The sequence below is a fragment of the Colius striatus genome, chromosome 1 (assembly GCF_028858725.1).
Source record: "Colius striatus isolate bColStr4 chromosome 1, bColStr4.1.hap1, whole genome shotgun sequence".
Taxonomy (NCBI): Eukaryota; Metazoa; Chordata; class Aves; order Coliiformes; family Coliidae; genus Colius; species Colius striatus.
Genome location: NC_084759.1, coordinates 96210599 through 96234981, shown reverse-complemented (window position 1 = coordinate 96234981; position 24383 = coordinate 96210599). Strand labels below are relative to the sequence as shown.

General features: G+C 42.3%; 1 protein-coding gene and 1 long non-coding RNA gene across 5 annotated transcripts in view; one reads left to right on the top strand and one right to left on the bottom strand.

The window, feature by feature from the left end:
• Positions 1-3089, bottom strand: part of SCAF4 (SR-related CTD associated factor 4) — a 47501-nt gene extending 44412 nt beyond the window's left edge. The window contains exon 1 of one of the 4 annotated variants that reach the window (XM_062001956.1): positions 2667-3089. In XM_062001956.1, coding sequence (XP_061857940.1) covers positions 2667-2696 — 30 coding nt within the window. In that variant the 5' untranslated portion in view covers positions 2697-3089. Of the gene's footprint in view, positions 1-2201; positions 2281-2666 lie in introns of those variants that run through there. The other 3 variants (XM_062001950.1, XM_062001972.1, XM_062001964.1) reach the window with 3 other exon arrangements.
• LOC133626022 (uncharacterized) lies at positions 3048-9361 on the top strand. Its single transcript, XR_009819227.1, has 4 exons — positions 3048-3200; positions 4179-4312; positions 6469-6619; positions 7151-9361. It is a non-coding gene; the product is annotated as an uncharacterized LOC133626022 (long non-coding RNA).
• Positions 9362-24383: the final 15022 nt, after the last annotated feature.

Genomic DNA, 24383 nt, shown 5'->3' with positions numbered 1-24383 from the left:
CACCTAATATACAGCCATGATTTGAACTGGGACCTCCCACCATTCAAGAAAATGCTGTGACCACCAAACCCTGCCCAAAAAATCCCAAATGATCAAATTGCCTGAAGCAGTAAGTGCCATCTCCTCCTTCATGCAGACTGGCAAAGAGCTGACAGCTGCCACTTCCACAAGAAGAGATAGTAAAGCCCAAAGCACATCACCTCCAGCATACACGGCAAGTCCAGCACAAGACTCATGGCTGCTGCAGTTAAAGTTGCCATTACGAAACCGCAACTCTCAGTCTGTAACAGTGCTGTACAGTCAGCAAGTTCAGGAATTCTTGACTTACAGGATATTCTGTAGATACCCCAATCTTCCATTTTCACTGCTGAAACTATTCCATTCTCAGTAAAATAACTATTCAGTGAACAGAGACTGGTACCTCTGTAGGCCTCACAACATCTGTGCATTACAAGACAGCCTTACAGACAAAATAAGTTCTCACACACTCATCAGCCTGTGCTGTTCCCACCACTCTGTAAATAACACGGAGACCTTTTGTAAAACAGCTCCTTCACTTTCTCTGCTTTCACTGAGAAAGTCCAGAAATGGAACAATATCTGACTGTAAATCTTACTCTCCTCAAAAAAATTTGACATGTTTCACAGTTTTAGTACGTATTGTTTTGCATGCACAGCTTCAGGCGACACATGCTGAAAAGTTAAGGGAATAGTTTAAGAACTGGATTTTATGTTCTTAGCTAATATCATAAACATGCCTTCTGAGAACAGGACAGTAATTACACAAACCCTGAATTTATTAATGTGCTAGCTTTACGCATAAGTAATCCTAGGGAGTTAGTCATATGCAGAAACGATGTAGGACAGGGATTTTAGCAAGTATAGTTTTCTTCCCCATAACTGATGTTCAAATGAAAAGGTTTTTACTACCTTTCAGCAGACAGCCATCAGAATTTCACTCAGTATTTCTGACCGCATCGAACAAAAGCATCGTGCTTTTACTAACTCCAAGAGGAACATGCATGAAATAAAACATGCCCATTTCTAAAACAGATTAGTCACAGAACACCAAGGAATACTGCTTACACTCTAAAGTCACACATACTTTCACCACCAGATCAGTAAAAGAAGCAGGTTTTATTGTTTGAGAAACACTAAGCATTGTCTGTACAATTATATTTCATCAAGTAGTAACATGTTGAAATGAATGAAATGAAAGCAATCATCTGCTAGAACTTTTATTTCTATTGAGGCAGGTGAGAATGTTTCTGTTCTTTGTTTACAAGAAAACTGAAAATGCTGCATGTGTGCCATTCTCTTTTAACATACTCAAGAAGTTGCTTTGTAGCCTTCCATACCCCTGGTTTGAAACAGAACATTACACCGATAACATGGGCAAATTAAAAAAAATCAAACTCTTAACATGAGGCATATGGTCTCTACTTTTCACTTTATATTTCCATAGTTTTGTTCAGGATTAGTAGATTTTCAGTTGTGTGTGTGTCTGAAAAGCAGTTGCAGAGAGTGAACTTTATACTGCATGACTGCATCACATGAGAGTAGTGTGCCATTTTTCCTGTTTCTGTTCAGCAAACATGGACAGCAACCTAACCTTCAAAACATATTAAACATCCTGGAGTAGGTTCTGGCTTAGTTTTAACTGATTATCTGCAACAAGATTATGCAAGTTATATAGTCTATACAGGATCTTCAAAAGTAAAATCATCAAATTGAGGCAGGAGTGTCACGTAATCTAAGAATCATTTTAAGTCATGTGTCAAAAACTTTTATAAAGTAGAGGCTAGAATATTATGTAATATATTTTGGGAAAAAAAAACAAACAAACAAAACATCACGGTCCACTTTTGTTTCCAACTCTGACCAGCTGACTAAAGAATTTTAACAAATCCTTAGAAGACTAGCACCTTCTCTGCACCATGAGAGGTGACTGAACACCTTATGCTTTCCAACAGACCTCCCACATCCCTTGCATTAGGGTCGAGCCCTTAGTCCCATCCCCAAAAATCATTTATTATACGGAGCTTAATCCCCCACACCCGAAGTTTTCCCTCTCCTTCTTCAACCTCCAGCCTATCCTACTTGCCGCCCGTTCACACAGCAGGTCTCTCCCCAAACCACGGTAAAGAAACTAAAGTGCCTCGCAACCTGAAACACGGCTTCCCCCTCCTAAACAACACGTACTCAGTGGGAACGCCTTGTGAGAGAGATCCTGGTTCGGACGACTCCCCGGTCGCGCGAGGAGGAAACCAAAGAGAGAGGCCCGAAGAGATCCTCTCAGCACTCCCAACTCCCGTCCCGGCCCGTATGGGAACCCGGGCTGCGGCGTCGCTCGGGAAACGCTCCAGGCCGTTGCAACTGCCGCGGCGGGCCTGACCCCGCTCGCCTCCATTTTACTCAGAACATTCGATCTTCTCCACTTCCTCCCCCCGCTCCCCGCCCCTCGGGAGGCCCCGGGTCGAGCCAGGCTGAGCACTGCCCGGGCCCTCCTCAGTGCAGGCCTCTGGCGCCGCCGCACCGGGCCCGCCAGGCCCAGAGCCGGAAGCTAGGCGCGAGTGAGGGGGAACGATGGCGGCCACCACCACCACGCTCTGCCCCGCCGCCGTCCCCCAGCCCGCGCTTCCCTCCCCCAGGCTCCCTGGCTCCTACCTCCTGGTTGAAAGCGTTCACGGCCTCCATGTTGGCGGCGGCGGCTGCTGCTGCGGGCGGGCGGGCGCCCGCGCGGGGGAGGGGAGGAGGGGCGGCTCGGTCCCGCTCAGGGGCTGCGCGCGGACATGGCCGTTAAGCGGCGGCGGGGCTCGCGCTCTCCCCTCTCTCTCGCTAGCTGGCTGGCGCGCTCGCTGCGGCGGCGGCGTCTCGCTGGCAGGGCCCCGGCACAGACCGTCTCTCCCAGCGGGATGGCGGAGCCCACGCCGCGCACAGCACCCTGGGATCGTGCAGGCCTCCCGGCCCCGCGCCACCCACAGGAGAGTGAAGGGCGGGGGGGGGGGAACGAGCGGGAGGGAGGAAGGGGGGGTAGGGAAAGGGAACGCGCGCGCGGCGCGGGCACCACGTGACCCGGTGCCGGGTCACTCCCCGGGCCCCGCCATGTCGGAGTTGGCCCCGCCCCCGGGGAGGGGAAATGGCGGGGATAAAGCCGTCTGTCCCGCTCCTCCTTAGCCTGGTGCTGCTTGCCGTGGTGCTGTGGGTTGATGTCTGCTTAGGCGCTGGAGGGGTGGGATGGAGGTTCCATATAGCACGCAAAGGCTATATGCGCTGAGACGAGGGGAAATGGCAGGGGTAGAGTCATCCGCCCGCTGCCACCTGGGTTCGTGCTGGCTGCGGCTGGATGTGGGGGTCGGCAGGCGCTTCCCTCAGCCGCTGGGTGGGGAGTGAGGTTGGGAAAGGGCCGGGAGGCTCCGCGTGCCGTCCCCTGAGGGGAAGGGAAAGGAAATGGCGGGGGTAGACCTGTCCGCCACGCTGCCACTCAGCCTGGTGTCAGCAGCGGCCCACCGTCAGCAGCTGCTTCGGTCAGCCGCCGGGTGGGCAGCGGGGTCTGCGTGGGGCCAGGAGGATCCTCGGCTCGTCCCCTCAGGGGAAGGCGCAGCTTTTGCGGCGTTGTTGGGAAGGCTGCGGCTGGCTGAGCTGGGCCTGACTCGGCTCGGCTCGGTGGGAAGGGGTGGTGCAGGGCAGGATGCGCGGCTAGGACTGAGAGCTGCAGGCTCAGTTGAAAGCTGCTCCTGCATATATATACACTCTTTTCATTCCCTTTTTAAAAAATTAAATCTTAAGTCTCACAGGTGGCAGAGAGTAAAGCCTGCTCTGAATAGAGCAAAGGACCAGCACTGCAGTGCCTTTGATGCCTGGCATAAACAATAGTGTCATAGTGGAATAAACTGCTGCTTGTTTAAATAAAACCGAACTGCTGCTCTCAAATACAAATGTTTTGCACTGACAAAAAAGATAGGTAATCAATGACTACATTCCTGCTAGTGTTCATGAAAAAACTGAATTTATGCTGCAAAGTGTAGTTTCGAGGATGTTATCTGGCTACTGGCATCTAAGAGCATGTTTCATAAGTACACTTTCAAGTGCCATAGTAATGTGTTGATAATCAATGTAAAATTGTAGCAATCCTGTTGATGTATTCAAAATCTTATTGTTTAACTTATTATTGTTTAGCTTTTATCCAGTATACCCACAAGGGAGTAAATCAGAAAGAGGAGACTGAGAATGTTACAGGAATCCAACTGTATGTTTGGTTTATTTTGTGTTCTAGTATTACGCCGTGCACGGTGTTTGTTAGTCACATGCAGGTAGGTTACTCTCAAGTCTCTTTTTGCTGTTATATATGTCTGGCCAGGAATTATCCCTCCTTAAAAGCAAATATTTTGAAATTCAAAGAAAGTTGACCAGGTCAGATTAACTGAGTAGACCAAGCTTCAGGTTAGGAAATGTGTAAGGAGGAGTTTGTATACAGTGACATGACTGATATTCATAGGTTCTAGCGGCAAATGGAAAGCTCTTCTAGATGTTGTACATTTCTATGGGGCTAATTTTGCATCAGGAAAAGTAATTATAGCTTTCATAGTTCTTTTTTGAAGAAAGCTGACAAGCTAGAGAAGAGTAGGGAAAAATGTATGGCCAGCCAGTTGGTGGTTTTGTTTTTGTGGGGTTTTTTTTTTTTGCCAGCTTCATGTGTAGCTTCTATTACTGGTGTAATTTTACTACTGAAAAAATAATGCAGATGTACCCCAGTATGTTTCAGTGTTGTCTAATACATGGGCTGATAGCTGCAGTGCTTTGGTGCTTGATGGGCTGGCTGTGTTAGTGCTTACCTTGCTGTGCTAAGCCCTGTGCCCTTTCACCTACCAAGCTGAAGTTTGGTATGGTGGTTTGTGCTGTGACACCATCCTGGTTCTGCCTGCAGGATAGAAAAATCCTCAGGCTCTGTAGAATTATCCATGGCAACTTTTGTTTGTTGAGAATTAAATTCTGATTCCTCAGGGGCTGAATGTTAGGATTTAGGGGTGGGAAAGGGTCAAGTTAGGTTAATTACTGCAGCTTTAGACTTAAGTCTGGGTTTTACTAGGCTATGGCTTTGCTATTCATATCTGCTTCATCAAGATAATAGGCTTGGTAATTTTGAAGTGAGATTTGTCATTGCTTGTATTCTTTTATTACTACCTATAGAGAAAGGAGACAGTTGTATAACTTCTTAATGAAAAGCATATTCTTTTCATAATACTTTTGTCAATCTTACATTTGCAGGTACTTGAGCTCAAGCAGGTTGATTATTTAAGACTGCTTTTGCAACAACATTAAGCATTGTAGAAACATATAGTGTATGATGCCCAGCATTGTGATACGTATTTGTACAATAAAAAGGGTGGTCCTTGCCTCAAAGACCATGCAATGCAGTGTAGCTCATGGAGCATTTAACGTCATTCTTATTGTTTGCGTAATACATATTTTTAAATATTGTTGCATTTATCTTTTGTTTTAACAGTTATGACTTGTGTTGGTGCATGAGTTTAGTTTGTTCAGCATGCTTTTGTTTCTGACAGATGGGCAGTAAATGGGCAGACCAATGTATGAAAATTGCTGTTGAGAACAAATTATGGTTACTTGATGTAACGATTCTTTTTGTCTCTGTACCAGCTGATGAAATACTTGGGCAAGTCTTATTCAAGCTTGATGAAATCTGAAATGTTTCTTAATTCAATGTAGTCCTTGTCATTTTATACATAATGAAACACAAATTTTAACTAAATTTCAGTTAGCTTGAGCATTTAAAGACTTTCATATAATGATCTGCCTGTCACTTCTTCTTCCAGTAACATTAAGTCTTGATCTTTGGCGATGTTAAGAATCCCAAATTTTGCTCCTAAATTATTATTAGCATTGCACATCATTGACAAAAAAAATGGTTGACAATGATCAAACATAAAAATGTCATATTCCCTGTTCTCTGATTATCTGTGCCTGCCTATCGATGTTTCTCTGAATCATTCAGTAAGAATTAGTTATCACTTGCATGTTGTCACCCTCTAATTTACTGGTGTAATTTAACTTATGGGGCAATTTTTTGTGCTAGAATTTCCTGGAATCCTATGTTCTGTGGAAAGCAAAACTGGTTATCTTGCAATGTTCAGTATATTGTGGCTTTATATTCTTTGTTAAAATAATACTGTTTACTATATGTACTTGCAATGTGATTGACACTCTACCTCACATCATGCCGTCTAAATGTTGGCCGTCTAAATGTTGGCGTCTAAATTACTGCTGTCTAAATGTTGGCCTCAAATGGGGGCCACACTAAAATGGGATCGCTGAAATCAATAGGTCTTTGAGGGAAGAGTTTGTATTTCCCTTACTGTTTATTAGGATTGAAGCTATAGGCAATTCTGTGTTTGAGTTATGTTGATGCTTATGGATGCTAATCTGTTCTTTTACTGTTTGTAAACTCCAGTATTACTGCAGGCAGACTGTAGTGGAGCTGTGCTTTGAAAGCTGCCTGGAGATTTCATAGGACAAGAAGTATTCCTCCTGCCTCCTTAGTGGAGTGAATCAGCATGCAGAAGCTTCAGGGAGAGCTTTCCATTTGATTTTTAAGTTCCACTGTAAGTATGCGGGTAGAGTTTTTAAGGTGCTGGGTTCTAACCTAGAAAAGTTTAACAGCTGATCACCTTAGAGGCTGTCTGTCTTCCTTGGCACTGTTGGAGTGATACAAGGGGCCAAAGTAAGACAATGTGATTCTGCAGGCAGCCTCCTGATGCAGACAGCTGGATCTGATGGTTGCATTTAACACATTCTAGCTGTTGGGCTTTCTCTTGTATTCTCAGTGAATACCAAGATTTGAGCTTGGTGTAAAATACTTTTTTCTTGCAGAAGGTTACTTTTGAACAATTCCTTGAGGCAAGTTGGAGCTGGGGGAATTTATGAGTTTTTGTTTGTTGTGAGCATTTAGATTTTTATGCTCTGCCATAATGTTACTATTGTACAGTTGCCTTTAGTGTTTTAAAAAAATACATGCATTTTTTCTGCTGACGATGAAGCAATATCTAAAACTGCTGCTGATGGCTATCTAACCACTGAGGGTGTGGCTTGTGTGTCTGATGCTTAGTGTAACCATTTATTTTAATATTTTGCAGACAGGAAGAAGCCTTTGTCTTTAACAAAGTATCTTGGATAACCCTATGGAAATGGGACTGCCCACTAATCCCCTGACTCCAGTAGATCTTGAATATTACCGCACTATATACAGAGATTCTTAATCATACAGAAAGATAATAAGAAGCTTACTTTGCAAGATCTCTGTGCAACTCCTTATTAAGTGAATGGAGCTTTTGCACTTGAAAGCTTATGGCATAGAATAATGTCTTGGTAGAAGACAAACAGCTTTATAGGTTTTGTGTGCAATCTAAACTTGCTTTTGCCAGTAGACACATGAGAACAGACTGCCTACTTTGCTTCTCCATAGTTACCTGACCAACCTCTTCTGATCTGGTGTGTAGGCTGGCAAGATTATGAGACTAGACAAAGTTTTATTGTAGGTGCAAGACTTAAGATCAAAGTATGTCAGAAATTCCTTCTTCTCTGCTACTACAGCATTACTTCTGTTGTCTACTGCCCATCACAGACTGCTCAGAACCAACAACCATTAAATAAAGACTAATTCTTTTGGAAAAAAAAACCAGTTTTTACCTGAAGAGGAGTTGTGAACATAGGGAACTTTGGACATAGAGGAAAGAAACAGATACAGAAATATATACTACATGGATGAGGGAAGAGCAGCTGACATCCTCTACCTGGACGTGTGTAAAGAATTTGGCACTGTCCCATACAACATTTTTTCCTCTAAATGGGAGAGACGTGGATGTCAGATGGACCACTCAGTGGATAAGGAATTGGCTGGATGGTTGCAGTCAAGAGTTGTGGTCCATGGCTTGATGTCTGAGTGAAGACCAGTGACGAGTGGTGTTCCTCAGGGGTCAGTATTGGCATCAGCACTGTTTAACATCTGTTGGTGTAACACACAGTGGGACTGAGTCCACCCTCAGCAAATTTGCTGATGGCACCAAGCTGTGTGGTGTGGTCAGCATGCTGGAGGGAAGGGATGGCATCTAGAAGGACCTTGACAGGCTTGAGAGGTGGGCCTCTGGGAACCTGATGGAGTTCAACAAGGCCAAGTGCAAGGTCCTGCACATGGGTTGGGGCAATCCCAAGCACAAATAGAAGCTGAGCCATGAGTAGGTTGAGAGCAGCCCTGTGAAGGAGACTTAGGAGTGAATGGAAAAGGAATGAGCTAGCAATATGTGTCTGCAGCCCAGAAATCAACTCTGTCCTGGACTGCATCAAAAGTAGTGTGGCCAGCAGGTCGAGGGAGGTGATTCTTCCCTGCTATTCAGCTTTTCTGATAGCCCACCTGCAGTACTGTGTCCAACTGGGCTCCTCAATGTAAGAAGGACATGGACCTGTTGGAGTGAGTCCAGAGGAAGGCTGCAAAGATGATCATAGGACTGGAGTACCTCTCCCGTGAAGACAGGCTTGAGAGAGTCGAGATTGTTCATCCTAGAGAAGAGAAGGCTCTGGGAAGAGAGCAGCCTTCCAGTACCTAAAAGGGCCTATGAAGCTGTAGAGGGTCTTTGTAAAAAGGCAAGTAATGATAGGACAAGGAGTGATGGTTTCAAACTGAAAGGTGGATTTAAACTAGATATAAGGAGAGGGTAGTGAGGCACAAGAACAGGTTGCCCTGAGAGGCTGTGGCTGCTCCATCCCTGACAGTATTCTGGGCCAGATTGGGTGGGGATTTGAGCAACCTAGACTGGTGAAAATTGTCCCTGCCCATGGAAAGGGGGTTGGAACTAGATGCTTTTGAAGTTCCTTTCCAACCCAAACCGTTCTATCCGATGGTTAGTAATCTGTCTGGTGCATTATGGGGTTTATAAGAACAACTGTAACCAAGTGACACAAATACATGTTCGGATTGTCACATTAAAAGTACTTATTCACTGCTTTAGGAAATCTGCACAATAGGAAGCAAGTTTGGTTTTTTTTTTTTCAATTAGGAATCACAAATAACATATTTTGTGAATCACTTATTTGGAAATAAGTGCCTGTGATTTTTAAGGCAGCCACCATTTTGAGTTTGAGTCAATTTCTAGGCATGTGGGTAAGCCAGTATTAAAAAATTTTAGGAATGTGAAACTGGTCACCACTGTGCTACTTTTGTCTCTGGTAACTCAGTGGTTCTAGTTCTTTATCCTCTTTCTTGTTTGGTATTTTAAAATAAAGTATTTAATTTTGGATCCAATTAAATTTTACTTCAAAGGGTTCTGTACTGTGCCACCTGGGGTGAGAAGCAAAACACTGTGTCTGACAGGCTGGGAATTATGTTTCTTGTTACGTTTGCTTGTTTGTTTAGGATAAAAAAAAATCAGATTAGGTTGTCAACAGAAGCAGAAAGTGCTGTCTTTACAAAACCAGCTTTCAACTTACTATGTTTCCTTTGAGTAAAGCCTGGGAATATTCACCTCTTCAGCATAGATAATTATTTTGCAAAATCAGTTCTAAATAGGATCAAACCCTGATATCCTTAAGTTCTATACTTCTGAGTTTCACTGAGATAAAGTTCCCACAGGCTTCGGTGGGTTTCAGTGATACGTTATTGCAGGCCTCAGTTCCTTTGCTCTGTACTTCGTATGAGGTTCCTTTATTCTGTGATTAATCTTCTGCTAGGTCAGAAGTACCGGGGGCTTTGTTCTCCGTGATAATCACAAAACTCATCAAGCTCACTGTAGGTCTCAAAAGCTTGAGGCAAACGTCTTGCATGGGAACAAAAAAATGGCTACCTGTTGTTCATTTAGCCTTTCTCCCTCCCCATATTATCTAGGGCAAAAGGAGTCCTGGATTTCAAAGTTACTTCTGTTTGTAATCTGTTTTCAGTATATCATATAATCTATTGACAGTAACCCATTCTATTGAACCTGTGTTAATGTGCCTAATTTTATAGTATCTATGTCAGGCATTGAAAAAATGTTCAGTCTTTTTTTTCCTCTCCTGTAATAGGCAGGGCTTAAAATTCACCAGTAACAGCAGACATGTGTCAAAACATGTATTTGTTTTCTAATTTTTGGAACTTAGTTTTTTTGCTAATAAAGTTAGATTTTTTTTTTTTAACTTAAATGTTCCTGTAGTCATGTAGTCACTCCTTCAGAAGATGAGATTTTAAGGCAGTCAGGGGATGAAGTAAAATTCTGGGTACTAGCAGTGATACTTGATTTACTGTGGGATGTAACCACAAAGTAGTAAAGGCTAAGAAGGAATATGTAACTAACTGTTAACCATTTCTTTGTCTTGTAACATACTGGTAAAAATTTCTAATTGGAGAGGAAAGAAAAAGAAATCCTGTGCAAGAGACAACAATTCTTAGGCCTAAGTTTCTAGAACATGGCAACAAGTGTCTATCCTCACGAGAAATGCATGGACATATTGCTGAGGTTCGCTTGATTCAGGTACATATCTTCAGTAGGGTTCTGTAGTGTTGGTCTGCAGCAGCAACACAGTACAGGTTCTCTGAAATCCTAGTGATGTTGCCCTAAGGAGGATTCAAGTGCTTTTTTTCTCAGTACTATTGAGAAGAACTGGTGGCACAATCCTCATTTGTGGTATCAATTAGCATTTCCACATGTTGATCTTGGGAACACAGGCTAAGGAGGACTTTCTGGGCTACTGGCTGCAGCTGTTTCCAGCTGAGGTGAATGTCATTACCTGATTAAGATGCATCTAAAAGCAGAGCTTTTTGTCTATGCTTCCCCACTCTACCAGCATTAGAAGGATGTTGGCAAACCTGACTGTTCTGAACTTTGGGAAGCAACTTTCACTTTCCAGTTGAAATTCCTTCACGTAAATCTGTAGGCCCTTGTTCTTTGTGTGCTACTCTCTAAAGCAAATAAATTTTCAGGTTTTACTTAAGATTTGAACCTATTTTTTAACCTCTTACCACTTCTCCTGCGCTCCTTCGTATGGCCACACGATGGCACTTATGTACACACTAAGAAGGGTAAATGACACTAAGAGAACTTTCCTCCGCTGAAGTTGCGTTTGTGGAATAGCAGTATCTTGGGCAAATGCTAGCTCACAGGATAAAAGATCGCTTTGATCTCGTCGCACATGAAGCACACAGAGTCAAGAAGAAAGTCAAAGAACTTGTTGCTCCACATAGTCAAGCTCTTTATTTCGTTATTCAGTAATAAGGCTCAGATATGCCACTGAATTCTGAAGGCAACTGTCAGCTATCCCATGTGTTCTTTTATGGGTGTGTTTATTTTGGTTGGGTTTGGTTTGGTTTCTTTGGTGTTTGACTAGGGTTTTTTTTGAAGGAGAATAATATATAAGCATTTTTTAAGAACCTTTTTTTTCCAGATAAGATTTTGTGGTATGCATTAAGGCTTGGTCTAAAGATGATTTTCCACAGAAATAGGGTTTTTTGGTTTTTTTTTTTTTTTTTGTACTTGCACTTCCTCCCCAAATTATGGGGTTTATATCTGTCATGGAAACTGAGTTGTACTGTTCTCCAGCATAACTAACTTCCCATACAGATATGTGATAAGCCATCCCAACATGACCCTTTTGATCCCAGTACAACTCTGTCAAACATCAGGGACATTGCTTTACACTAGTCTTGTTAAAACAATACAGCTTTTCTGTGTAGCCAGGTTTAAAAGGATGGAGCACTGTCTTTGTATATAGGAGATTGTGGGGACAGTTTCCCAAGGCTGACTCTCAGCATAGTTTTGTGCAGATTGAGGCCCATCTAAATTGAAGCAGACACTAGAGTGGTTTGGCCTCCTGTACATAGGGTAGTGCTGCCTAAAATCCTTGGACTCACGCCTTTGTCATTCTCACGGGGTTGGGATTCATCTGCTCTATAACCCTGGTCTTTGAATAAACCTTTTATCAGGGTCTGACAGGGGGTTGATGTTGTCAGTTCATTGCACCAACAGCCAAGATCGCTAACCTCCCAAGACCTGCTGTCCCTTTCACCTGACATTGCCCACTGCTGCCTTCCCACTATCCTTTTTTTATCACTGATTTATTTTCAGGATTTACTTCCAAACCAATTGTTTTGCTCTCTCTCAAAGCAGCAAGCAGTGCAGTGGAGAGTGACAGCTTGCCTCTGAATTTCCTCAGCCCTTGATCTCTCTTTCAGGCAGAAAACGAAGTGTGAGAACTACTTGAAAACCTGTTTAATTTATGTTTTCATCAGATGTCTCTTGGTAATAAAATCACTATATTTTTATAGATATACACACTCCCACACATGCATACTGCACCATGGCCACTAACAACCATATTTTCTGTGTGGCAGGCAAAAGAATTCTTGCAGAGGATGGTTTGTGGTCTGGCTGTAATAGCATTTTTTTTTGTGATTCAAGACCAAATTAAACCATGTAAACCCCTAGCCCAGTCTTTGAAGATCCCCATCCAAGTGTTAAGCTCCTAAGTAATCCAAAGGGCTCCTGGGCTTTGTGAATACTGAAACTGTAAACAACAGTCTGGGAAGGGAAAGTGGTTGGAAAATACTTCTGGTGGCAATTGTATGCTGATGTCAAATACTGACAACTGGCAGGAGATAAAAGACTCTGTGCTGTGAAAGGAGGAAGGACTGCAAGGAGCACTAGGGGTGGGCTGTCTGACTGCATACTAACTCACTCTGGGGAGGCTGCAGTGTAAGTGCTCAAGTCCTGGCTCACGAATGGTCCAGAAGAGAGTTATCTGGAATGAGGCACAGTTGTTATCCAGACTGCCTTTTTTTTTTGGTTTTTTTTTTTTTTTTTTGATGGGGATGTGTGTGGAAACCAGGCCTCAGTAGTTCTTTCAGTGGATAGCTGCAGGTGCTTGGCAGTGAGATGTAAGCCTTCTGCTGCTGCTTTGCTCTGTCTGACTGTGTTGGTCATAGGCTTCAAGCAGCTCTTGGCAGCGTGGGCGTACCTGCTACTAAATGCATGTATAATACCACGCTTTCTTTGACCATGAACTGTTGGCACAATTGTTAAACATTTCATTTGCAAAACTCACTGGGTTGGGGGTTTGGGTGTTGGATTCTTGACAAAAAAGAGGTACCATCATTTAAAATATAATTTGCAAAACAGACCCTTCCAAAATAAATGTTACTCTGCCTGTGTGAATCTTTCCATACTTAAAGACAGAAAACAATTTGTATGATTGGTACATTGTTTCATGTACTACTCTAAAAGTCTGGATTACTAGAAAAAGAAGGGTGTTGTAAGAGCCTGAGTAGTACAAAACTGAGTTCAAGACATAAGGTACTGTGGGAGTTAGGAGACCTGGCTTCTTTTTGTAGCTCCACTACAGCATCCTTGTGTTGCTGGTCAGGTGCTTGGCCATGGTACCCATTCTGTAAGATGTGAGTGACGGTGCCTATCAGGAGAAGTCACTGCTCACTTTGAGGTCCGAGGTGGATTAGCACTAATGAAGCAAGTAAAGGACTCTAAGAAGTCTGTTGCAAAACGAGAGGACATGAAACATCAAGGCGTATCATTTGTATCAATGTATTTGGCTTTGCTGAATATCTCATGACTTATGTTTGCATTTCATTTGGTAGAGAAAAACAGCTTCTGAACCCATTAACTAATACTAAGTCTATCAAAATAGCAATATACCATTAAGGTGAAATTGTCAGCTAGCTGTATAGCCTCCTACAAAACATATGTAGGTTGTTTTAAATTACACACACACACAAAAATTCCATTGTGTACATGTGAAGTTAATGCTCACTCATTCAGGGTGCTCATCAATCAGGTCTGCAGATGGAAGCCCTGTGTTTTTCTGCAGAAAAGCAGACAGTGGTTTGTTGGTTGCTGAAGCTCCTGAAATAGTTGAAGGGCATTCTTGAAATCCTACTGTGAATGTAGGGGGATCCTTGGTTACCCTGCGGAGGTGCTAAATATGAGCAGTCATCCCAGGCTCAAGCAGTAGCAAATTAAGCTCTCAATTATGATAATGCCTGCAAGGTGCTAGAAACTCTGGAAGATGCCCTTCAACTGTGCTTGGTGTTCACAGGGATGAAAAGCTTTATTTTCAAGAGCAGTCTCAAAGCTTTTGTCAAAAAGCAGCAGAGACTTGAAAATGCAAAAGCATTTCCAAAAGCTACAAAAACACTCAGAAGACTGTGTCCCACAGAAGCCCACAGGAACTGAATCATAGAATCGTTTCAATTGGAAAATACCTTTAAGCTTGAGTCCAACCACTAATCTCACACTGCCAAGCCAACTACTAAACTACCATTAAACCATGTCCCTAAGCACCACATCTACAGTCTTTTACATACTTCCAGAACTGGTCACTCAACCCATTGGCAGCCCATTCCAATGCCTGACGACCCTGTCAGTGAATAAATTTTTCGTACTGTCCAACCTAAACCTCCCTTGGTGTAACTTGAGGCTTTTTCCTGTTATCTTATCACTTGTTACTTGGAAGAACAGCATTCACCTCAGTACAAACTCCTTTCAGGTAGTTATGGAGAGCAATAAGGTCTTCCTCAGCCTCCTCTTCTCCAGACTAAACAGTGCCAGTTCCCTCAGCTGCTCATCATAACACTTGTGCTCCAGACCCTTCAACAGCTTTGTTTCCCATTTCTGAACACACTCCAGCACCTCAATGTCCTTCCTGTAGTGAGAGACCCAGAACAGAACACAGTACTTGGGGCGTGGCCTCACCAGCACCAAGTACAAGGGGACAATCACTTCCTCGGTCCTGCTGGCCACCCTATTTCTGATACAGGTCAGAATGCCGTTGGCTCATATTCAGCCAGCTGTTGACCAATACCCCCAGGTCATTTTGCTCTGGGGAGCTTTCCAGCTGCTCTGCCCCAAGCCTGTAGTGTTGCATGGGGTTGTTGTGGCCCAAGTTTAGGACCTGGCATTCAGCTTTGTTGAACCTCATGCAATTGGCCTCAACCCATTGATCCAGCCTGTCCACATCTCTCTGAAGAGCCTTCCTGTCCTCAAGCATGTCAACACTACTGCCCAACTTGGCATCATTTGCAAACTTACTGAGGGTGCACTCAATCCCCTTGCCCAGGTCATAGACGAAGGTACTAATTAAAATTGGCCCCAACATTGAGCCGCTTGTCACTTCTAGCCAGGTGCATCCTGACTTATCTCGTGGTTGTAGGTGTATGCAGCATATCGCCTCAAACCTTCCCACATCTCATGAAAACCAGGAAGTCATTTGGGTTTTTCAGGGTTTTCACTTTTAATTTCCTGTTAAAAGAGCAGTGTTTCTCTGTGATGTGGTGTGCTGTTACTCTGCAAACTCATATATTTGTACTCTCTTGCCTTCTGAGAACTTGCTGTGGCTCTCTTGTCTGGTAGTATTCAGGTTTCTGCACTCATTCTTGCTGTTGCTATGCAACCAACCACCACCAGCAGTGTGCATGACCCTTTCTTCAGATCATATCAATATGCAGGAATTAATGCCAGCTGTAGTGGGTGATGTGACCCTTCACAACCAGCCTTCTCCTCCTTGCCTGTCTCTTGCCTCTGACATTACTTAAATTGAATTACCGTATGTTGTTTAGTATTAGGTAGCATGTAAAAAGTGAATATTGAAAGAAACAAGATACAAGTGTTATGAGGTTGTCCTCACTTGCTGAAAACGTAAAAATGGTCAAGGATAGAAAATAGATGTGGACAAAGATTTGTGTGGTGAGCTCTTATATACAACTGAAAGTTAGAAGGCCATGTGAAAAAAAAAATGGGGGACAGTAGATGGACAATTCAGACACTTGTGAAATGTGTATTTTTGTGGCGTGTAAGGAAATCTTTATGAATATAGGTTAAACTCCTTGGCCATCCTTTTGGTGGTAGCATCGTCCTCAGGATGGATTTTCAGAGGCAGAACGAGCACTTAGGTGGTTGATTCCTATTTACTGTCAATGGCAATTTAGTTTCTGCTGACTGTACTTTGAAAATCCTGTCATAGCAGAGGGAATTTTTGTTTGTTTTGCTGTTTTGTTGGGTTTTTTCTGTTTAATAACCAGAGCAGTGTTTTTGGAAAGCAGGGGTTGGCATTATAGTGACAGCTATATCTCTAGCTTTAACCTAGAGAAGACTGAGAGGGGACTTCATTAACAGTTACATTTAAAAGGTGTATGTCAAGAGGTTGGTGCAGCACTTTTTTCTGTTGTCTCAAGTGACGGGATGAGGGGTAATGGAGAAAAGCTAGAGTACAAGAAGTTCCACCTAAACATAAGGAAAAACTACTGTGAGGGTGAGGAAGCCCTGGAACAGGCTGCCCAGAGAGGATGTGGAGTCTCCTTCTCTGGAGGTTTTCAGGACCTGCCTGGGCACATTACTGTGTCACCTGATTTAGGTGAACCTGCTTTAGCAGAGGGTTGGACTGGATAATCTCTAGAGGTCACTTCCAACCTCTGCCATTCCATGATTCTGCGATTCTGTGACAGGCACTGCTGAGTGACTCGGGGGTCAGCTGCCTTCACTCCCCAGCACTGCCACACTTCTTGACCAAAGTGTTCTGGCTGACATTTCCAAGTGGACTCTGGCTTGTGGCATCTTTTTTCAGGCCATTCTCAATATCCTTTCTATCTCTAAAGGCGCCATTTGCACTCTGGAGTACAATTAGGGGGTTTCTGTAGGGAGCATTCTTAATATATTAGCTGAAGTGAATTATTTGAATGCATTGTTTTCTGTTGACATACCATGTAAGTGGCTATATAAATAGAAGCATAATATGTAAAACATGTTACCCTAAAGTTAAACCAGAATAAATTTATAACTCTGTCTTTTAATTTTATTTGCAATGTCTCTAATGATGTTACCTGCAGCCACAGTGCCTTCTCTAGCATGATCCTTGTCCTACACACATGTATGCATGTGTTTAATTTTCCTGATGTATACATACTTGGGGATTTTTGTGTGAAGAGAAACATGCATTGCAAAGATGTTTTACAATACATTAATTATTAATTCTGTTTTTTGTAATTAATCTATACTCACAATTAGGAATCTCTTATTAAATTATTAATAGTAAATAAATGTTAAATTAATATCTTATTAAAATATAGGTAAGTTCATGGCAGATTCTAGGAAAAGTGCCTTGTAAGCTTCATGGCAGATTCTAGGAAAAGTGCCTTGTAAGCATATAGATATAGTTGGAAACATATTAATGTCGAATATGTGTAGTTCTAAATATTTTTACTTAGATATTTTACTCAAATGTAGTGCCTAGGACATACTTCAGAAGTGATTATTTCTGACATTCTGGAGAGATTTTTAGAACTGTTCTGTATTTTTAATATTTCACTATTTGGAAATCAACCAACTGGAAATGAGATACATTTGGCATGGACTGTGAAGATACACATGTTATGCTTTGAATGACCCTGAAGTTTCTAAGCATTTTATTCAGAATGCTAAGAAATTGAGCTCATGTAATTATGATTTTTATACATACTTTTTTGTGTTTTGGATAAACTAGGCTTTAATCTGATCACAGGATGTCATATTTATATATGTTGATTAATTGATTGGATAAAACCTTGCCTATTGAGCATCCAAACCTTTAACCTCCTCAAGTGTTAATGCTTATACAGTGTTATATCATGAGTGCTGCATCTGAAAGTAAACTTTTTTTTGTAAGGATGGATACATTTTTAATGTTATGCTTTAAATACATTTAGATATCACTTTGTTCCACTTAAAACTACTTATTCTGTTTGTTTCAAGATAAAGATCTATCTTTTCCATCTGTCTTCTTTCTTATCTTATGTTATTGTATTTTAGGGAACAGATTAATGAAGTACCTATATCAAACTATAAGTGATTCAGAATGCTGCAGCACACTTAATAACAAGGTATTTCATTATAATCTTCTTGCTATATAATCTTCACTGTCAGTCTGTTGATTGATTTTTTTCTTACCCACTTTGATTGTGTGGCACAGTAAAACACTTTGCTATTTATGTGAGGGATTTGCAGGATTATTGGCATCAGATGCATGCTAATGGTGAGAAGTATGCCTGGACACACATCACAGTCGCTTTTCCTGCTCCATCTCTGGTCCTAGGAATTTCACACAACATAGTGTGGGTACAGGAAAGGACTGGAAAAGTAGGTACAGGAAAAAATGGATGTGTCTTGTGTTGCACGGAACCATATATAAGTTTCCCTTTGTAAATCATAGAATCGTAGAATGGTAGGGGTTGAAAGAGTCCTTTAGAGATCATCTAGTCCAACCCCCCTGCAGAAGCAGGTTCACCTAGATTAGGTCGCATAGGAACATGTCCAGGCGGGTCTTGAAGACTCCAAGGAAGGAGACTCCACATCTTCCCTGGGCAGCCTGTGCCAGGGCTCCCTCACCTGAACAGTGAAATAATTTTTTCTTATATTTAAGTGGAACTTTTTGTGTTCCAGCTTCATCCCATTACCCCTTGTCCTGTTACTAGATACAATAAGAAAAAGGGATGTCCCAACCTCCTGACACCCACCATGTAGATATTTATAAATATTAATAAGATCCCCCCCACCCAGTCTCCTCTTTTCTAGACTAAACAGCCCAGTTCATATAATCATAGAACTGTAGGGGTTGGAAGAGTCCTTTAGAGATCATCTAGTCCAACCCTCCTGCAGAAGTAGGTCCAACTAGATCAGGTTGCATAGGAACATGTCCAGACGGGTCTTGAAGACCTCCAAGGAAGGAGACTCCACAACCCCCCTGGGCAGCCTGTTCCACTGTTCCCTCACCCTCACAGTGAAATTGTTTTTTCTTATGTTTAAGTGGAACTTTTTGTGTTCCAGCTTCATCCCATTACCCCTTGTCCTGTTGCTAGATACAATAGAAAAAAGGGATGTCCCAACCTCCTGACACTCACCCTTTAGATACTTGTAAATGTTAATAAGATGTCCCCTCAATCTCCTCCAGACTAAACAGTCCCAGTTCCCGCAGCCTTTCCTCATATGAAAGACGTTCCATACCCCTGATCATCTTGGTGGCCCAGTGCTGGACTCTCTCCAGCACTTCCCTGTCCCTCTTGAGCTGAGGAGCCCAGAACTGGACACGGGACTCCAGATGAGGCCTCACCAGGGCAGAGTAGAGGGGGAGAAGAACCTCCCTCAACCTGCTGGCCACAGTCTTCTTGATGCATCCCAGGACGCCATTGGCCTTCTTGGCCACGAGGGCACATTGCTGGTTCATATTTAGTTTATTATCAGCCAGGACTCCCAGGTCTCTCTCTGCAGAGCTGCTCTTCAGCAGTTCGACCCCCAGACTGTACTGGTGCATGGGGTTGTTCCTTCCCAGATGCAGGACTCTGCACTTGTCCTTGTTGAACCTCATGAGGTTCCTCTCTGCCCAAGTTCCCTCAGCCTTTCCTTGTATGAAAGATGTTCCAGCCTATCTTTTCTGCACACACAGCTAAAACGTTTTTGGTGCTCTGATGGTCTATTCTACAGAAGTCACTCCACTTAAAGATTTGCAAAATTTCAATTACTTGACAAAGAAGATGAGCAGCCAATTTTTCAGGCCCCTCCCAGTGGCATACAAAATGTCAGGGCATAATGTCATCAGAGGTTAGAGCACTTATTTTCCATAAATGACATAGATATCCCTAATTGAAAAGTAGATGTAGCAATCTAACTGTTGTCACTTTTCTAATCTTTCAATCCAAATCTCACACACACTCAGGAGCTCAGCACCTTCATAAGGAGTATACCGAGAATTTCTTCATTTTCACTGTATTCCTAATCACTAGATATTTAAATATATCCAAGGATTCATCACATAAATGTAACTTTGTCTCATTTGTCCTTCACTCTTTCATGGTTTGCATCTTCTTCTCATTTTCATTGAAAGTCTGCTTCTTTCTCTCCTTGCATTTCCTAATGACAAGCTTTTGAGTAGTCCTTCAATCATTTTCCATGATAAGTGAAGCTGCGTTTGCCAGGAGATAAAATATTTTATTAGATGAATGGACATAGCTGGAAAAAAAATCTGAACAAGTTAGTGAAAGCTGATAGAACTGTATCAGCTGATTGCATAAAAGATAGTGTCTGCCCCTATAAACAGTGCTTTGCTTCACCTTTCCACTCTCTGTTTTCCAACAGTGTGACTCCCAATTCCGATGGCAAAACTTTATCTCGTTTCTCTGCAGAGAATCTGGTTCTTTACAAAAGAATAATTCTAGTTTATGGTTCATAATGCCAGATGGGCTACTGTGACACTCTAGCCCTCCCTCTTGTTTGACACACAGTGTGAGGCTTCTTCCTGTTTGAAATCTGATGTCTTTTAGAAAAGCATCTGATTTTGATTTAAAGAATCACAAAGAAGGAGACTTTGCCATAATGCCTCGCTGGGTTGCTGCGGTGGTTAATTACCCTCACTGTTAAAAATATGTGTCTTGTTTTATAGCTTGAGTTTGTATTGATTCAGCTCCCAGCCACTGGATCTCATTATAGCTTCATCTGTGAGCCTGTGTTCATACTTGAGACAAATAGACAATGAGCAAGCACCCTCTCCTCTTTCTAGGCTTAAAAGAACCAAGTTCTTCCACTGTCAAAGTGGATGATTTAGGTCTTTCTTCACTCTCCTAGCTCTCTTCTGACTTTTTTTTTCATTTTATCAACTTACTTCTTGAATTGTGGAGAGCAGAATTTGATGCTGTTGTCGGTGGGGTTATAGGAGTGCAGAATACTCTGATCATTTAGCAGCTTTTTTCTTTACTCCTTGTTGTTTTTCCTTTGTGTATGTATTGATGGGCCACATTTTAAATGGGCTAAGATGTTATTTCTGATGGGCAGAAGTATCAACCCAGTGTCTCAGTCACATTATCTCTTTTGGCTGTTTAAGTTATAAGCAGACAAGGACTAGTAGGGTCTGAAAGTGATCTCAAAGCCAAAGTTTTCATGAGTAATTACCCTTCCCTGCAAAATCTTTCATGATACTTAGCATTCATCTGCCAGGTGGATAAATTAGCACTGATTCAAGAGAGAAAGTGTGTGTTTGCTGTAGAAACAGGTGCATAACAATAACCTACTGGGTTTTGTAATAATCAACCTGATATCTTGATGTATTCAACCACATCTTTGAGTGATAGTGTTATCATCCAACCCAGAACTGTTTTTTCAAATCTGTAAATTTTTTCCCCCTCCATTTCTCTATAAAGTCAGCCAGTAAAAAATGTAAAACCCGTATTTGGACCCATCAGGAATTGGCTTCCATTTTTCTATTGGAGGATTTATAAAAATGGGTTGACTGAATCCTCTCTGCAAAAAATTGTAAATAGCAATTTCTATGCCCAAAATGGATTCCATACATATTTAAGCCCTAATTTGTAAAACCTCTGTACTAGGACTTGTCTGATTTTGTTAATCCAGAGTGTTCATTTGGGCGTTTACCTTTGTAAAGTTTGAGAGATCACATAAGCTTAGAGCTAGACTAAATGACCTGTAGAACACTAACCTAGAAGAACCCCATATACCAAAAATGAAAGACAAAAAGAGAGAAAAATTATTTTCAAGACAGATTCATGATTTTTGGAGGCATGAGTAATGATTTTTAGATGCTCAGATCAGCATTACTGAGTGAGGGACTCCTTAGTGCTGGGTCTGCAAGTGAGCTGGCTGAGGAATTGGATGGGAGTGCAAGTGCCATCCCTCCTACTGGTGCTGGAAGGCCGGGTTTAGTCTACAGCTTCAGGACTTTCACGTGGAAATAAGGCTGGAGCCAATCAAAACCCTCTCCAAAACTGTGCTCTCAGTGCACTGGAGGCTTGGGAGTTTTATCTCTCTTCACTTGAAGCTCAGGATTGCAGGGATGCCCAGGGCTGTGAAGATGTTTTGGGCACCTTGGTCTGTTGGTGAAGCCAGCTGACCGTTGTTGAGGGATTTGAAAAGACACATCTGGTAGTGGTCCCAGGTCTAGAGTGTTTTGGACGCTTTATCCAGACCTCATGGTTTCAGCAGAGGAGCATTGTGCAGTGCCAGCTGCTAAACACCGTGTCCTGCTGAACTGTCTGTGGTTATGGCTGCCAGGCAGGCCACTGTTGAAGAAACTGCTGGTTTCTGCTGAGCTTGGTAGTCTGCCAGCTACTTTAACAGTCTGTTCAACTTTCCTTCTGCTAACACTGGCCAACTCCTACCCTCTGTTTCTGTAAGTGTTTGGAGTAAAAACTCTGCTGGCATCCCTGGAACCAGAGCCCGAGTGGCTGCAACAGCAGCCAGACTGGGAACTGGGGGCAAGAAATTTGTCTCTGGTACTGAAAACACCAGTGAAAGAAAGGGCAAAAGAATCTTATGGAAAAGATTAATTCACCAACATTTTTTTAATTGGTTTTTTTTTAAGTGAAAAAAACTAGAGACATGGGCAAATGGTCTAAACCATCAGTTGTCCCAGAGCTCCTACTGGTTTGTGTTTTTTGAACCAACATGATAGCAGACTTGAGTTTGTTGATAACGTTTATGAGACTGAAAAATAAGCAAGAAAGAAAAAGCAACCAGTGGAGAAACAGAAAATAAATGGGAGGAAACATCACTTTGAGTATGCAGCGAGCATTGTTCAGATAGGCTGGTTTTGGCCAAGTTCCCTATGAGGGAAGTTGGGTTGGCTTCTGGAGGACCTGCTGCTCACTACCACGGTGTGGCAGTCTCAGACACCCGAGACAGAAACTTGGATGTGAGAGTGATGTGTAGCTGTGCAGCAAGGGAACTGTGCAACATTGAGAGATTTGGCTGTTAGCTAAAATGCGGGTGGGATGCAAACGAGCTTTGGAAGGAAGGCTTTGCACAGTGCAAGCTTTTGGAAAGAAAACCAAGCAGTATGGTTCACTAAAAAGAATAAATTCATACTGCAGGAAACTTTCAGGTAAATTGACGAAATAATTCCACAAGAATGTTGTGTTTGACCTACACTATCAAGAGAAAGATTCCTTATGGAATAAGCAGTCCCCACATACCATATTTATTTTCATGCATTGATTCTGGTGCTGTGAATTTGAAACCATCAGATTGGACCAGTGAAATGGCGTAGTTTTGACTGGAATTTCCTCTTCTGGTCCTCTAAGCACTATCTTGACAGCTGAGCCCAGCCAGAGAGCTTTTGCTGACACACCCTGAATTCGAACATCTGGAGAGTGTAAGCTCTGCTTTCTCTGTGAAACATCCTCAGCTCAGGAATTTACTTCTCCCACTGGCCTAGCGGAGCCGACGTCCGTTGACCTTCAGGGCACAATGTAAAGCCCATCTGTTTTCTCAAATTTTTGCCTGAGAGTCTGGCAGGGAGGCTCATGGTTAACTCGTCCTGTGGGAGTATGTGTGAGATGAACAGTGGCCAGTCTAGTATGTATCTGTTTTTTCTAAACAATGTATATGTGTCCAGATGTTTGCAGGGAAACTAAACAAAATAACTTTACTTTCCAGGCATTTTAAAAGAAATACATTTATTGAGACAAATAAACCCCTCAGATTTTAGTAATTGTGCTATGAGAATTCTTCGTGCTTGGTGGAGAAAATGATCTTTTCCAGCCTGTTTGTTCGTAATCCTGCAAAGAAATACCTCCATAACAACAGTGATGCATATTATATGTTCACAGTTAAACCAACACTGAATCATTAAATAGAAGAAGATCACATGACAGAAAGTCCTTATTAACACTAAAAGAATTTCAAGGTAACAAAGAAACACATTTATTTTTCTCCTTTTTTTTTTTTTTGAGTTGAGTCTGGTTAGTCTGTCTTTTGAGCACACAAAGGAAAAAAGTACAAGCCTGGTATCAAGCTGAGATACCTGTTGATTGAAATATCTGCAGACTAAATGGAGAGTGGTAAAGTAAACAGGCACTAATTAACTCATGGGGGGTTTTGACATAGATATAAAGCCCGGTGGGAATTAGAAGATGTCAAAAGCCCGTTAGAAAGTACTCTAGATCACAAAGGGATCGGATGATGTTCCAACTGAAAAGCTCTGACTCTGCATAATCTTGCTTCCACTTGAAATCTGATGCATTCCTCCAAGTCATCCCTCCATTCACCTATGCTCAGAGTGGCTGCCTGCTTCCCGTGCAGCAGCATCACATCCTTCCTTACGTTGTTTCTATTTCCACCATTCATCCTCTACACCTGCTTCAGCCTTTCAGTGTTTCCAAAGCTCTAAACACAAGAATCAGAAGCCAGATCTTTGCCTTTTCACTTTCATGAGCAGTCCTATTAAAACATGAATCTCACAGATAAAGAAACTGGGAAATGGTTCCATACTTACTTTCATCTTTGAAGAATGCTGTGCACGCTTTTCTTTTTGCAAGTTAAGAATAGTCCCACATAGATTTTTATGCTAATTGTGAACTGTTAG